The sequence below is a fragment of the Megascapheus bottae genome, chromosome 3 (genome assembly GCF_031878675.1).
Source record: "Megascapheus bottae isolate mThoBot1 chromosome 3, mThoBot2.hap1, whole genome shotgun sequence".
In the NCBI taxonomy this organism is placed as follows: Eukaryota; Metazoa; Chordata; class Mammalia; order Rodentia; family Geomyidae; genus Megascapheus; species Megascapheus bottae.
This window is the reverse complement of record NC_143511.1, coordinates 86,368,569-86,384,381: the sequence shown is the minus strand read 5'-3', so window position 1 is coordinate 86,384,381 and position 15,813 is coordinate 86,368,569. Positions and strand designations below refer to the sequence as shown.

The 15,813-nt window shown below is 50.0% G+C and overlaps 1 protein-coding gene across 1 annotated transcript; it reads right to left on the bottom strand.

Moving 5' to 3' along the window:
- Nucleotides 1-517: 517 nt before the first annotated feature.
- On the bottom strand, nucleotides 518-10,629 carry Exosc2 (exosome component 2). Its single transcript, XM_090330819.1, has 9 exons — nucleotides 10,478-10,629; nucleotides 8,441-8,542; nucleotides 6,975-7,020; nucleotides 6,722-6,811; nucleotides 5,762-5,827; nucleotides 4,116-4,184; nucleotides 2,405-2,581; nucleotides 1,845-1,973; nucleotides 518-866 (listed from the first exon to the last, which is right to left on the bottom strand). The coding sequence occupies exons 1-9, from the start codon at nucleotides 10,597-10,599 to the stop codon at nucleotides 786-788; spliced, it is 882 nt and encodes a 293-aa protein (XP_090186945.1). The 5' UTR covers nucleotides 10,600-10,629; the 3' UTR covers nucleotides 518-785.
- Nucleotides 10,630-15,813: the final 5,184 nt, after the last annotated feature.

Sequence of the window (15,813 nt, the reverse complement as noted above, 5' to 3'; positions counted from 1 at the left end):
AGCAGAACAGGGTAAGGAAGCCTGGTGCATTTCCCCAAATCTATTGTTGGAAGAGACACCCAGGAGATGAGATTCCAGTATAGCAAAAGGCCACGCTTTATTGCACTGCTAGGCCACCAGTACCAATGATAGTCTTGAACATATTTGCACTTTGGCTCACACCTGTAACCCTAGCTCCGCAGGAGGCTGAAATCTTAGGATCAAGGTTTAATACCAGCCTGGACAGGAAAAGGCCATGAGAGCCCTCTCCAATTAACAACAGACACATAGAAGTAGAGGTGTGGCTCAGGTGGTAAAGCACCAGCCTCTGAGTGAAAAAATTAAGGAACAACACTCAGGCCCTGAGTTCAAGTCCCAGCACACACACAAAAGTAAAAAAGTAATAAAGTGGTTGACAACACCACGTTTTCTATTGAGTACTTTCCCCAGGCGTGCGCCTTGAGTGACAGGAAATGGAAGACAAAGGTTCTGGATTATTCCAGGATCGAGGCGGTGGGGGGGGGGGGACACGACACGACGACGATGTCATCTAACTGGATACTGCTCATTCTGAAGGACCTGCAAACCACTCCACTGCACTGGACTCAGCCAAGACCCAAGGGGTCAGAGGCAGTGTTCCCTTCAACCCAGGCTGCATCAGGGCAGGAGTGAGCAGGCCCTGGGCTGAAGGCAGCCATGTGGCAGAGAAGAAGGTGAGTAACAAATGTCAGATCTTCCCTCAGCCACAGACTGGTCACTTCCACATCTCCAGCAAGGTTCACAGTCCTGTCTTCAGGAGCCCCGCCTCAGCCTTCCTGTTCTAAAAGCCGCTGGCGTGTCTCCAGCACAATCTCCTCCATTACATCTGGCTTCAGGATGTCTTTGATCTGAAAAAGAGTCATCTTCACTTTGATTCTATAAACCAACCATAAGCCCAAATGTAGAAACTAAGCACAGGGTATTCTTGTGTATTCTATTTCTTTATCAGGCTCTAAGTACTGCCAGACCCAGCTTAACAAGTCAGCAACACTGCCTGGGGTATAGTTGACAAGAACAAACATATTCTAGCATTCATTTAAAAAGCTGGGCGATGCAGGTGCAAAGGCTCACACCTGTAATCTCAGCTTCTTGGGAGGTAAGAGATTGGTGGATCATAGTTCGAAGCCATCACTAGTAAAAAGTTAATGAGCCCTCCCCATCCCAACAAAATAAGCCAGGTGTGGTAATTCACAACGGTCATCCCAGCAACCCAACAGGCATAGGTAGTAGGATTATGGTCCAGCCAGCTGGGACAACAAAACAATAGCCTATCTGAAAAAATGAATAAAGTAAGCTAGATGCTAGTGGCTCCTATCTATAATCCTAGCTGTTCAGTAGGCTGAAACCTAGACAGTATCAGTTCAAAACCAGACTGGACAGAAAACTACACAAGATTATCTGAAATCAGCCAGCAAAATGCTAGACTGAGGTGTGGCTCAAGTGGAAGAGCACCAGTAATGAGCAAGAAAGCCAAGCAAGAACATAAGGTCCTGACTTCCAATACGCACACACACAGGGTTTAGGTCCAAATGGTAAAACACCAAGTAGAAAGCCCTGAGTTCAAATCCCAGTACTAACAAAAAGATGTCTAAAATTTGATAGGGGAAAATAAAGTCAAGCAGGTTGCAGGTTACCAACAAGTCCTACCTGACAACGCCACTCCTATCCCCAATCCCCAGCCTGACCCTGGACACTGAGTACCCTGGGGAAGGGTCACTACGCCAGTTCCCGCTGATGGGCAGACATGGTGAAATACAGGGGACGCAGGCTGCTGACGGAGGAGACGCAGGAGCGGCTCCAGAGCAGAGGCCAGGGATGCGGGGTACCTGATGAGGGAGGGATGCCTCGTAGCAGTACAGGATGCTGGTGTCAAACAGCAGCATCCTCTGGGCCACCAGCACGACGATGCAGTTCCGAAGGCGGGAGATCACCTCCCGATCAGCAAGAGAGACGGGCTGCGAGGGGACACGGGAGGAGGGAGGGGCACACATGCAAGTGGACCACAGTAAGTGAACAGCCCAGACGTCAGAGAAAAGAGGTCACGCCCCAGTCCTCTGGAACTTCAAGCGGCAAACAGCTATGCCCAAGGGAGATGCAGCAGAGGCTTTTCCGCAGCACTTTGGCGGTGACACTGAAACTGTGCGTGTCCACAAGCAGTGTTCGGGAACACTTCCCCAGAGAAAGCCAAACTCATCCCGACCCCAGCAATGTGGCGTTCCAGCCATTGCCAGACAGACGTGGTGGTGTCCTGAGCTAGACAACCAGAATGAACATCTTAGCCTCTAAGTATTCTCAGGCTTGTCTGACAAAATCTCTCACACACACACACACACCCTCCACAGGGTAGAGTGGAGACTGCGGCTCCGTGCCCACAGCACTTCCTCACCTCCAGGTTGGCAATGAAGCCCCCGGCATCCTCGTCTTTGTGCTCGGGGGTGGGATAGATCCAGATGAAGCCGTTGTTACCCAGAATCACAGAGGCACCACAGGGCAAGTCATGGAAGTGCGTCTTCTGCCGCTTCACCAGGGAGGGTGACACCTGGACCAAAACGCCCTGACCAAGCTAGACACACAGATGCCAGGCTCAGTCACAGTGGACTGTCACCAAAGTGAACGCAGAGGGGGTTAACAGCCCTCAGCAGCATGTCCAGACCAGCACTGCCCACTAACTGCTGCCACCTGCTCCCTACGATGCATGCAAGTTTGCAGAAAACACCTCTGAACCCAGGGTCATTTCATGATTATAACCCTGGTTACCAAGGACCCTTAAAAGATCAGAGTTCAGCCGGGCATGGTGGCTCATGCCTGTAATCCTAGCTACTCAGGAGGCTGAGATCTGAGCATCAAGGTTCAAAGCCAGCCCTAGCACTAAAGACCATGAGACTCTTACCTCCAATTAACCTCTAGAAAATGGAAAGTGGAACTTGGCTCAAAGGTAGGATGGTAGCCTTGAGATGAAAAGCTCAGGGACAACACCCAGGCCCAGGGATAGAGCTGAAGAGCTCAGGGACAGCGTCCAGGCAGAATTCAAGCCCTATGACACCCCCCCCCCCCAAAAAAAAAATCAGAGTTCAAACCCAACGTAGGCAAGAGAATCTGTCAGACTTTTCCCTTTATCTTTTTTAAAAATTATGAACCCAGGGGCCAGGAGTTTGGCCTAGGGGTAGAGTGCTTGCGTAGCATGCACAAAGACCCGGGTTCAATTCCTCGGTACATAGAAAAAAGCCAGAAGTGGTGCTGAGGCTCAAGTGGTAGAGCTGTAGCCTTGAGAAAGTCCAAGGACAGTGCTCAGGCCCTGAGCTCAAGCCCAAGACTGGCAAATAAAAAAAAAAAATTTATGAACCCAGTGTGCTGGCTCCAGCTTCCCACTGGCCGAGGAATGCTGGTCTGTCCCACTAACTTCCTCACCTCCACACCAAACACTCATCTTGCCCAGGAGATGTGTGTCACTGCTTTAGCAAAGAGCTCCACACCCATGTGGAAAGGCCCCATGGCATCTGGTCTACAGAGTCAACCCACAGCACAGCCTTCAGCACCAACACACAGATACATCACCAGCACGGCATGGCGTGTTTCAGGGTATATGCATTTCAAAGAATTGGTTCAGTAATGTGACCTCATAGAGAAAAGCGGTGAATTCACCTTGAGGCTTACATGACATATGGACTGGACTAAAGCCTGCTAGAGGCTGGACTGCTCTGTAAAACAGGGATAGCCTCCCTGTTCCATGGACTGCCGTAGCTGGCCAGCTCCAGACAGGGGAGTCTTCTACCAGAACTGTCTCCTCAGCACGAAAAGGCTGAACATACAGCACTGTGAACCCAAGACATGCCCACTCCTCGCTCTAGGCTCCGGAGGGGCAGGCTGCAAGATGCCGTGGTAGCACAAAACCACAAGCTTTCCCCGCCTTTCCTTGAGACCGGGTGGTTATATAGTCCAGGCTGTCCTTGGCCTCTTGATCCTCCTTCAGCCTCTTGAGTGCCAGGATTACAGGTAGACCACACCATATCCAGACAACTACTTCTTTATTGCAGAGATCTTGCCAGGGAACTACAGGAATCTGAAATGGAAACCGGAATGACAAGAACTCAACTTACTTTCCCGTATTTCAGACTCCTCGTGTGCAAAGAGACGGCTCCATCTGAGAACACAGCCTGGACTTCAGCCTGGCCAGGGCAGTGAAGAAACAAAACAGTAACCTCGGCAGCCTGCTCACTCCAGCCCGACCTCCGTCTCCTCCTGTCACCTTGATGCCTTAGAAGGGTCCAGAGGGCATCAGTGTGGCCTCATCTCTCCCTCAGCTGACACCTCCTTTTTCTACTCCCTGGGTAAGTTAACTTTAGGCTGAGCATGATGACTTGCATTTGTAATCTCAGATACTCAAGAGGGTCTCAATTTGAGGGCAGGCAAGGCAAAAAAGATTTTAAACCTCCATCTCAATCAGTGAGACATGTTGGTGCATGCCCATCATTTTAGCTACACAGGAGGGATAAGTAGGAGGACTGGAGTCCAGGCCAGTCCTGAACAAGAATGAAAGACTCTATCGAAAATGTAACCTAAAGCAAAAGGGAAAGAGTGGCTAAACCAGTTCTGCCAGCACAAGGTCCTGGTTTAAACCCTAGTACTATTGTTTAAAAAAAGAAAAAGAAAAAAAAAGAATTATTTTTTTTTTTTTTTTTGCCAGTCCCTGAGGCGTGAACTCAGGGCTTGGGCACTCGCTTAGCTTTTTCTGCTCTATCACTTGAGCCAAAGCACCAGTTCCAACTTGTTCTGTATATGTGGTATTGAGGAATCAAACCCAGGGCTCATGCATGCTATGTGAGCACTCTACCACTAAACCACATTCCTAGCCCCTTATTAAAAGAGAAAAAGTCAACAGCATTAACAAAACCTAAGTCTAGCCTATAGCCTGGACGGCAAGGCTATACAGGTCAGGGTTACATGATGGGGCTGAACGAGAGCTGAGAAGTCTTCCTGAATGAAGGAGGCAGAGAAGCCTGGTGCCAGTGGCTCACACCTATAATCCTAGCTACTCAGGAGGCCAAGATCTAAGGATCATGGTTCAAAGTCAGACTAAGCAGGAAAGTCTACGGGACTCCAACCAACTACCAAAAAGCCAAAAGTAGGGCCTAGAGTTTAGACTAGTGGTAGAGTCCTTGCCTAGCATGCACGAAGACCCGGGTTCAATCCCTTGGTGGTGCTGTGGATAGAGTAGTAGAGCAATGGTCTTGAGGAAAGACCAAGGACAGTGCCCAGGCCCAGTTCAGTCCCCAGGACCGGTTAAAAAAAAAAAAAGCCAGAAGTAGAACTGTGGTTCAAAGGGATAGAGCACTAGCCTTGAGCACAAAAACTCAGGAATCGTGCCAAGGCCAAGTCCCAGGACTGGCGCGCACACATGCGCGCACGCGCGCGCACACACACACACACACACACACACACACGTGCGCGCGCACACACGCACGCACGCGCGCACACACACACACACACACACACACACAGAGAAATGGAGCTGAAGTAGTAGAGTACCAGTCCAGAGACAGTGTCTAGGCCCTGAATTCGAATCCGAGTACTGGCACACATACAAAAAAAGGAAAGCGAGAAAGGCCAGAGCAGAGCGCTGGATGCTTGGTGCAGGACTCCGGTGCCTATAAGCACCAAGTCCCTCCTGTCATAGAAGACATTCAGCAGAGAGGACAGAAAGGACATAAAGGAGCAGGAGGCTAGAACACAAGGTGCAGGATACACTGATGAGGTCCCCTTCTTGCAAGAAACCTCTCATGGCAAGCTCATCTTCCGCAGATCTCCTCCTCTGAAACACACAAACAACAACTGTGTTACTTGAGCCAAGTCCTCCGAGAGCTCCTTCACCGTTTCCGGCTTTTACTTCCTGAGATCTTTGAAGTCAACCTTGACATTTAAACACAAGGGCCCCGGGGTGGGGGAGAGGGGGGTAACGTAGGCCACTGGGGAAGGAGGCTGGGGAAGGAGGCTGATCAGGACTCCCCGTGAGGAAGCTCAGCCCTCCCTCCCTCCCTCCCTCCCTCCAACGTTCACATGCCTAGCCTGCTCTCTGAAAGCCCTCAGATTCACCCAGCCCTTCCCACCTCACCTTCCATGACAGCTCCCGCTCCCACAGGGCCTGCTCTCGCCCTACACATTTCCCCAAACTCATTAAATTCTGTCCATCCTTCAACAACCAACTCCAGCACCAGAGGATTCCTACGAGTTCCTCTCTCTGGAATTAATCAGTGGTGCAGCACACGCTTGTTTACTGTGGCTCAGCAATCTCCACTCAATGCCAGCCTGGAAGCGCCCGGCCTTTCCCTCAGGAGCCAGCACAGAGCGGCCATCTGTAATACAGGCTGAGCTGAGGCAGGTATTGTGCAAAAGGCTGCAGCTGTCTACAGTAACTGTCATCCAATTCACCAAAACTTCATGTAAAGGTAACTTCTTGAGACACTTTCACTGTGGGAAGCTGATGGAGCGAAGGGAAAACGACGAGCGCCAGGATCTAAGAGTCTCTCCACATGTCTGCCTCTGCTGACACCCCATGCCAGTTGCTGCGAATGTGGGGAGGCGGGAGCAGGTCTAAAGCCTGCACACTTCAGGCGACACACCTCACAGCCAACAGGAACAGCTGCCTCCACACCAATCAAAGCCCCTGACCAGCTCCCGCAGCCACCTGTACCATCGAGGCCCTTACCAGCTCTCCTCCAGGCAGGTTCATGGATGAAAGCAGCAAGACTGAGTCCAGTCGAGAGTTTGTCTCCACCTTCCACCTCTTCTGCTGAACCTAGGAGCGAGATTCACACCTAGACACACACTCCAGGGCAGCTCACACCCTAAGCAACCAAGAAACTCAATGGAACAAACTAGAGGCCACACAACAGCCAAAGGCTCCTTCCTACGCCACCAGCTTGCGTCCGCTTCATAAAACCCATCAACACGGGCTTTACCTCCGTGACTCTGCCCACTACAATGTCTCCTACTTCACCGCTGTATCTGAAACACAAAAGAGAAGGCGCCCGTCAGCCAACAGGCTTTCTCACAACACCAAGCACCACCAGATGCAGGGAAACAGCAAGAGATCCTCACACAAGTCACCCAGGGCCAAGCAGCTCCTTTAGCTTCAGTCTCCCCTGTCCTGCCCCCCTCAATTTTCAGGACAATGGGAAGCAGAGTACACCACCTCCATGCTGCCCCCAGGCTGAGCTGCCACCGCCTCACACCACAGTTCCCCACTCCATGTCCCTACATCTGCCCCATCCTGCTTCAGTCTCCCCACAGCATCAACAACAACCTTCCTGTCAAGCCAGGCGCCAACAGCTCACGCCTGTAATCTTAGCTACTCAGGAGGCTGTGATCTGAGGATCATGGTTCAAAGTCCAGGCACAAAAGTCCATTAGACTCTTATCTCCAATTAACCACTAGAAAACCAGAAGTGGCTCTGTGGCTCAAATGGTAGAGCGCTAGCCTTGAGCTGAAGAGCTCAGGGACAGCACCCAGACCTAGAGTTCAAGCCCCATGTCCCCCCCAAAAATTAAAAAAACCCAAGTCAAGGGCCAGGAGTTTGGTCTAGTGGTAGAGTGCTTGCCTAGCATGCATGAAGACTGGGGTTCAATTCCTTAGTACCACATGCATAGAAGAAAGCCAGAAGTGGTGCTAAGGTTCAAGTAGCATAGTTCTAGCCTTGAGAAAGTCCAAGGACAGTGCTCAGGCCCTGAGCTCAAGCCCAGGACTGGCAACAACAACAACAAAAAAAATCAAGTCAGTCAGTCAGTCAGTCAGGAACTGGGGGCTCACGCCTGTAATCCTAACTACTCAGGCGGCTGAGACTGGAGGACTGTGGGTTCAAAGCCACCTAGGGCAAGAAAGCATACAAGCTTCCATCTCCAATAAACCAGCAAAGATGTGGTACTAGCAGCATGGCTTAAGTGAGCCAGCTGTGAAAAGCAAGAAAACAGAGCAAGAGCGCAAGGCCCTGAGTTCAAGACCCAGTCCAAGCCCACAAAACAGAAGTGGAAGCCCGAATGCTCACCAAGGCCACCAGACAGACCAAAAGTCAGCCTAGCTCACCCCTGTTCTTCCCTCACTGTCCATACCAACTCCCCTGGTCTCCCCTCTGAGGCTAAGCACTAGTGACCGCTTCTAGGTACTGACCTTGCAGGAAGCAGGTTACATGCTTCATTTCATGAATTCTAACCAAAGCCCTCTGGATAGGTCATGCTGTTTTCTCAGAGGTCAGGTGACCTATGGGGAGCTGCAGGGACCACTACTAAATGAGCCTCCACCAGCCTTCCTCTAAGAGCAAGTCCCAGACCTCCAGCTGAACCGGGCAGAAAGCAGGCAGCCCAGGGGTGGTAACTCAGGGGAGGTAGCAGGGATCTGCTGTACAAGGAGAATGTACACCTTCCGTTCTCACCTGGTTTTCAAAGCTTTCACACAGATCAGCTTGTTCACTCTCTCCACAGAGCCAGCCACCGATGCGATGAGTTTCTCTTCCCCCATGTACGTTCCATGACCTCTGTTGTGAGACAACACAGGGCTCCAGCGTCACACCAAAGGTCACCTCTCCCATCAGCAATGGGTTGATTAAGGCCAGTTACTCACAGACCTCTAGAGATGGAGAGGATCATGATTTGAGACCAACTAGGGGCCGGGGGAAGTGGGTGGGGGGGAATAGTCAGTGAGACTCCATTTTAACAAATAAGTCAGGTGTGGTGGTTGGAGCCAGGAGAAAAGGCAAAAATCACAAGAACTTCTCGGAAAAAAAAAAAAAAAAAAAACTAAAGCAAACAGAGCTGGAGGTATGGCTCAAGTGCCTAGCAAGCACAAGGCCCTAAGTTCAACCCCAGCACCATAACAACTACAAAATTTAAAAAAGAAATGAAGGGGGGGCCGGGAGTTTTGCCTAATGGTAGAGTGCTTGCCTAGCCATGCACCAAGACCTGAGTTCAATTCTTTGGTATCACACACATAAAAAAAAGCCAGAAGTAGTGCTGTGGCTCAAGTGGGAGAGCTCTAGGTTGAGAAAGCCCAAAGATAGCACTCAAGCTCTGAGTGCCCGGGACTGGCAAAAAAAAAAAAAGGGGGGGGGGGAGGAAGAAAGGCAAAGAATTTGTTGTTCAAACAATCCTGTCCTGCTCCTCAGTTCTCGTGGAAAAGCTACATGAACATCTATCTGAACACGTCATCTTACTCAAATGTCACTTTCTCCAGCAAGCCTACCCTACCTTTCTCCACTCTTTCCCCACTACAATCATCAACTAAGGTTCTGAATAACTTACTTGTTCCCATTATTTCTGCTTAGCTTACTTGTATTACTGTACTAGAGTTTGAACTCAGGACCTGGGTGCTGTCCCTTAGCTTTTTTGCCCAATGCTGCTACTCTACCACTTGAGCCACACCTTCACTTCTTAGCCTTTTGATGATTAAATGGAGTTAGCTGTTTTCCCAATTTTTGCTGCTGAGGTGGGCCTTGAACCTCAACCCTCAAATCCCAGCCTCCTGAGTAGTTAGGATTAGAGGCATGCACCACCAGTACCCAGCTTGTGTTTATTGTTTCTTACTGCCCTCTCCCTGTTAAACAAATTCCGGCAGGACACAGATTTTTTCTTTTTTCAGTGTTATACCCCAATTGCACAAAATTTAGGTCCAAAGAATGTCAGAATGAATCCTAACGTTCTATTATACAATAATCTGAAACTAAACACTGAAAGGGCAAAGCTGCAAATGTGGTAGCTCTCCTTATTTATATTCATGTATTAAGAAAAATAAAAAGCCCAGCAGAACTGAACTACATCCAATAATGTCATCGACCATTATCAACGTTGGATTCTGCGGCTTTTCTTCCTATCTCATTTAACCCTGGTACTAAACAGCTACTGTTCGCACTACCTCCAGATGAGGAAACCCACCCGCCTCGAGAGGCAGGAGCTTGTAACAGTGTAGCAGGGTCAGCACTGCAGTTCCAACGCAGAGCCGGTCCTGACGCCCACACCCTGCTCTGCTCTTAGATCGCACGTACGTCCCCAGTGTATATTAGCTGATTCAAAAACGATGCCCGTTTGCCACACCCGGATCTCAGCATCTGCAAGGCTGAGCCAGACAGAAGCGATGCTGTCAGCCAGTTCAAGGCCAGCCTATGCCACCTAAGGACACTCTGGTCACCCGGGGGGAAAAGAAGAAAAGAAAAGGCGCCACGAACCCGGCTCAGACGACTCCGAAGGACGGGGGACGGGAGCGGGAAGGCAAACCCGCAACGCACATCGGGAAAGCCGGGAGACCCAAAGACCGTGCAGTCCCCGCCGCCAGGGATCAGGGCCAAGGCGACCCGGAGGCTCGGCGGCCGGGCCCGGGGCCGAGCGGACCGGACGCCCAGGCTCCGGGCCGGCGGCCACGTGCAGCGAGCCCCGCTGCCGCTCCCTGCGGCTCCCGACCCCCCGAGCCCCCCACGCACCGCATGAAGCCCGTGTCCGTAGTGATCGTGTCCCCCGGCACCACCAGGTGCTTCTTAGGGTCGCGGCCCAGGGTCTCGCTGAGCGGCCTGCGAGCCACAGGGAGCCGCATCTCCATCGCCATCTTGGCGCCAATGACTTGCGCAGGCGCAGTTTGCCTGGGAGCCGGCGGACCCGAGGACTACCGGAGAGGCGGGGCCTGCGGGCGGCAGCCAATGGGAACGCAGGGGCCTGCGGCCATGTTGACTACTGGCAGGTGTAAGCTGTTCTGCAGAGACAGAGGGAATTTCGTTGCCATATTTACTGTTGGCAAGGCAGCATGTGTGCAGTATTTGAGTCTCACGTAGGGTGGTCCAAGTCTTTTCTTTCCCCCTAAGTCCTGGGCTTGAGCTCAGGGCCTGAGCACTGTCCTTGGACTTTCTCAAGGCTAGAGCTCTACCACTTGAGCCTCAGCACCACTTCCAGCTTTTTTCTATGTATGTGGTACCGAGGAATCGAACCCGGCTCCTCATGCATGCTAGGCAAGCACTTTAACCACTAGGCCAAACTCCCGGCCGCTGAAGTCCTTTCAATCTAACTTTTCATCCTCATCGCCATCCTATTTATTGTTTTCCAGGGCTGGAGGTGCTTGAGAAATAAACTTATGAATTTCTGTTCAACTCCAAACTGAGTTCACATAAGAGAGTTTGGAAGGGAGTGGGATCTATTTGAACTGTGGAAAAGCCCTTTCCAGTAACCCCAGATGTGTGTATTACAGCTTCCTTAATTGGTGCTTGTTCCAACTATCTCCTGCATCCCCAAAATAAAGTTCCTCATACCCCTCACCGTTTGAGCTGATTTACGCTAGCATTTCTTTGAAAATAAAAATAAAAATGGGGCCAGGAGCATGGCCTAGTGGAAGAGTGCTTGCCTAGCATGCACGAAGACCTGAGTTCAATTCCTCAGTACCACGTAAATAGAAGAGGCCAGAAATGATGCTGTGGCTCAAGAGGTAGAGCTGTAGCCTTGAAAAAGCCCTAAGACAGTGCTCAGGCCCTGAGTTCAAGCCCCAGGACTGGCAAAAATTAATCAATCAATTAATTAAATTAATAAAAATGACCTAAGAGGGCCGGAAGTTTGGCCTAGTGGTAGAGTGCTTGCCTAGCATGCACGAAGACCCAGGTTCAGTTCCTCGGTTCCACATACATAGAAAAAAGCCGGAAATGGTGCTGAGGCTCAAGTGGTAGAGCTCTAGCCTTGAGAAAGTCCAAGGACAGTGCTCAGACCCTGAGTTCAAGTCCCAACTGGCAAAAAAAATAAAATGACCTAAGAAAGCCATCCAAACCTTGCACAGCAGGCTTTTCTGGTTGGGAAATCAAGTACATGGGTAATATAAAGATCTTCTTTTGTATCTACTCATAAAATTGAATTCTGTGTGCCCTGCACCATTCTAAGAATTGGGCAACGTATGGACAGGTGTCACTAGTGTGCTTTTACCTGTGGCTCCTATTTAGCAAAGCTATTTCCCTGGTCCCTTCTCCCAACTTTCTACTGCCCACCACTTTCTCTTGCCTTACAAAGTTTGCAGCAAACAGGGATTCCAAAAGCAATTAAGGCCAGGACTGTGCCTAGTGATCGAGTGCTTCCCTAGCATGCATGAAGCCTTGGGTTCAATTTGTTGGTACCACAGAATACAGAAAAAGCCAGAAGTGGTGCTGTGGCTCAAGTGGTAGAGCGCTAGCCCTGAGAAAGCCCAAAGACAGTGCCCAGGCCCCAAGTTCAAGCCCCAGGACTAGCAAAAAAATAAAAATAAAAATAAAAATAATAAGCCAGGTCAGAAGACTTATTACACCTCTAATGCTAACAACTGACTGAGATCTGAGGATAGTGGCTCAAAGATAGCCCAGGTAGATAAATTCATGACTTAGCTCCAATTAACAAGAAAAAAAAAAAGTGGAAGGGGAGCTGTGGCTCAAGAGGTAAAGCACCAGCCCTGAATGAAAAAGCTAAAGGACAGTGCCCAACCGCTGAGTTCAAGGCTAAGAAGCAGCACAAAGAAAAAAAAAAAAAAAAGCCAACTCTACCCAACCCTACCACAAAGTCAGTGGACAGCTAGACTTTTGCTCTCCTCCCTGCCAGGAGGAAGTTGCTAGTCTCAGACAAGGAACTATCCCTCTAGAGCCCAGATGTGGCCATAAGAGGGCGACTGTGTCCTTCGAGCCACAGCCTAACCCAGACAGCTCTGGAACAAGAATTTGGGTGGTGTGTCTTAGACCAAGGGGGATACAGTCCTGACCCACTCAGGTTCATACCTGGGGACGGGACCTAACTTATACCTAGCTCATCCACTCACTACTAAAGTTCACTGAGCCTGTGGCGAGGTTGCCTTTGTGGATTCCTGTTTATGGAGGAGAAAATGGAGGCCCATAAAGGGCTGAACCACATAGCAGATGGCCGCCAACCCCATGCTTCTATCCTTCCTCTGAGAATATCCACAGCATCCTCTGAGATCTGTCTGCCTCATCTCTCACTAGGGAAATGACAATGACCCCAGCTTGCCTCCCTAATTCTACGTGTGTCCCTACCTCCCCACCCCCGCCACACACCCCATCCAAACTCCATCCAGCAGCCAGAGGGAGCTTTTAAAACAGAGATCATATTAAATCACTTTCCTGCTTAAAACACTCTGGCAAACTTCCCTTTACACTCAGAGTAAAATCCAAACTCATCATTGTGGCGTCCCTGGCTGTCTGTGACCTCACTTTCCTCTGAGCACTCTGCCCAGCCCTCACCATGCTGCAGCCAGACACTCTGGCCTCCCCTCAGTTCCACACATGCCACACTCACTACCACCCCAGATCACTTAGCTTTGGGCTTTTTTGGCATGGCGCCTCCTCCCCCGGATCTTTGTTTAGCTGGCGCCTCCTCTCCTATCTTTGTCTTCCTCAGGGAAGGGGTTCCTGACCTCCTTGTCAAGAATAATTCTCCCATCAACCCTTCTTCTGCCACTGGATACTGTCGAATGTCTTGTCTTTGAATTTTCTTGTCTATTTTTTGCGATCTCCTCTTTCGGGAACAGATTGCTTAAAAGAAATTATATATATATTTTTAAAAAAAGGTCTGCATAGCCAGGTGTTGGTGGCTCACTACTGTCATCCTAGCTACTCAGGAGGCTGAGATCTCAGGTTCAAAGCCAGCCCAGGCAGGAAAATCCATGAGACTTTTTTTTTTTTTGCCAGTCCTGAAGCTTGAACTCAGGGCTGGGGTACTGGCCTTGAGCTTTCTCAAGGCTAGCGCTCTACCACTTGAACCACAGCACCACTTCCCGCTTTTTCTGTGTATGTGATACTGAAGAATTGAACCCAGGGCTTCATGAATGCTAGGCAAGCACTCTACCACTAGGCCACATTGCCAGCCCAAATCCATGAGACAGTTTATCTCCAATAAACTACCAAAAAGTTGGGAGTAGAACTGTAGCACCAGTGATACAGTGCCAGCCTTAGGGCAAAAATGCTCAGGTACCACATCTAGGCCCTGAGTTCAAGTCCAGGGATTGGCACAGAAAAAGAAAAAGAAAAGGAAAGCTCTGCTGGCACAAGTGGCACTCACAAGAGGGCACTTGAGTAAGAGGAAGTCAAGCCCTCACACCTGAGGCACCTCCAGCTGCAGTGACCACACATTGCCACCAGGTGGGTTCTGGAGCCTAGGTGTCATCCCTGGGACCTGTTCGCTTAAGACTTTGCAGAGCAGAATTGGCTATGGAGAGCAAATTCAGTTTCTGTCCAAAGACCCTACTGGTTTCTCTGAAGTCTGACTGGGTGAGCTTTTCGTTAGGAAGGGATATCACCCACTGGGAGACTCAACGAGTCGATATTTCTGTGGCACTGTTGTTTTGATGGTGGTGATGTGTATGTATGTACGTGTGCCAGTACTGGGGCTTAAGCTCAGCGACAATCCCTTAGGTGTCTCATGCAAGACTGGCATCTGCCATGGGATCTGCGCTTCTAGTTCTGGCCTTTTGTGGTTAATTGGAGATAAGACTCTCAAGGACTTCCCTGTCTGGGCTACTTCCAACATGATGTTCGGGATCTCAGCCTCCGGAGAAGGCAGGATTATAGACATTATCGACATGAGCCAGTGGAATCAGTCACACACACACACACACACCCTCTATACTGCTCTTACTGAGCGGAGGACAGCCAGGCCTAACCCTGTGTAGTCCTTGAAACCCCTTAGCCCTACCTTGATGACCTTCCTGCTCCTTGGCGTTCATTAAAGTGGGTCTGAGAATGGATGCCCAGGGCATCTGGAGACTGGGGGAGGGCTCCACTGTCCTCTTCACGCACCCCCACCCGCTGCTCGGATCCCCTCAAAGTTAAGCCTGGTAACAAGAATTCATAAACAAAAACTGCGAATTACTAAAGCAGGGACAGCCATCTATCTCCAAGTCACTGAAACCAAGAGAAATCCGCCTAGCTGCTTCTATGCTTTGCACACATTTGCACATTTTGTGGCCTGGGCTCTGAGCCAGGATAATACAGACTTTTCATTAGAAAGTTGCAGTACAGTGAGAATTGCAACCCAGGACAGCATGACAATGGTCCCAAGCCTTTCCAGCCCCTAGGAACTCTCTATCTCTTTCTTGTGTGGACAAGGGTGGAAACGCAGCCATGCACAGGTGTCTCAGGCCTCAGCTGTTCAGGAGGCCTGAGATGCAAGGATCACAGTTTGAAGCCAGCGGGGGCAAGAAAGTCCACGAGAGTCTTATCTCCAATTAACCACAAAAGGTGGAACTGTGGCTGGAGTGGCAGAGTGCTAGCCTTAGCCCAGGAGCTCGGTAACAGTACCCCCAAGCCCTGAGTTCAAATTCTAGGATCAACACAAAAGGTGGTGTAAACCCATTGAGCTGCCAAACGATAAATGTTCCAAGTAATTTTTATTTTAGAATACAAGAGAGGTACAAATGTATTTACAGTTATACATATACAATCAAATAATATATATCACAGTTTTGTAAATATCGTTTTAGATAAATATTTACAAAGTTTAAAGTGACCATTTTCTGGAAGTAGAACACACTTTTTTTTTTCTTTTGAAAACTCTATACATTTTATACTCTTTTAATTAATATTATAGTTTATTTTACAAAGCGCCCTCAGAGGATTCAGGGAACTGAGTGGCGTCAGAGGGCGCGCGCAGGGGGTGGGGGGATCCCCGAGACGCGGGCCTGCAGCCCCCCGGCCCCGGGGCAGCCCCCGTCCGGCTCTCTTGGTGCTGGAGCGTGCGTACCTCTTCCTTTCCGGACGACATGACATCAGAGCCAAAGAGTGGGGGCACTAGGCCACCAGATGGGGAAACT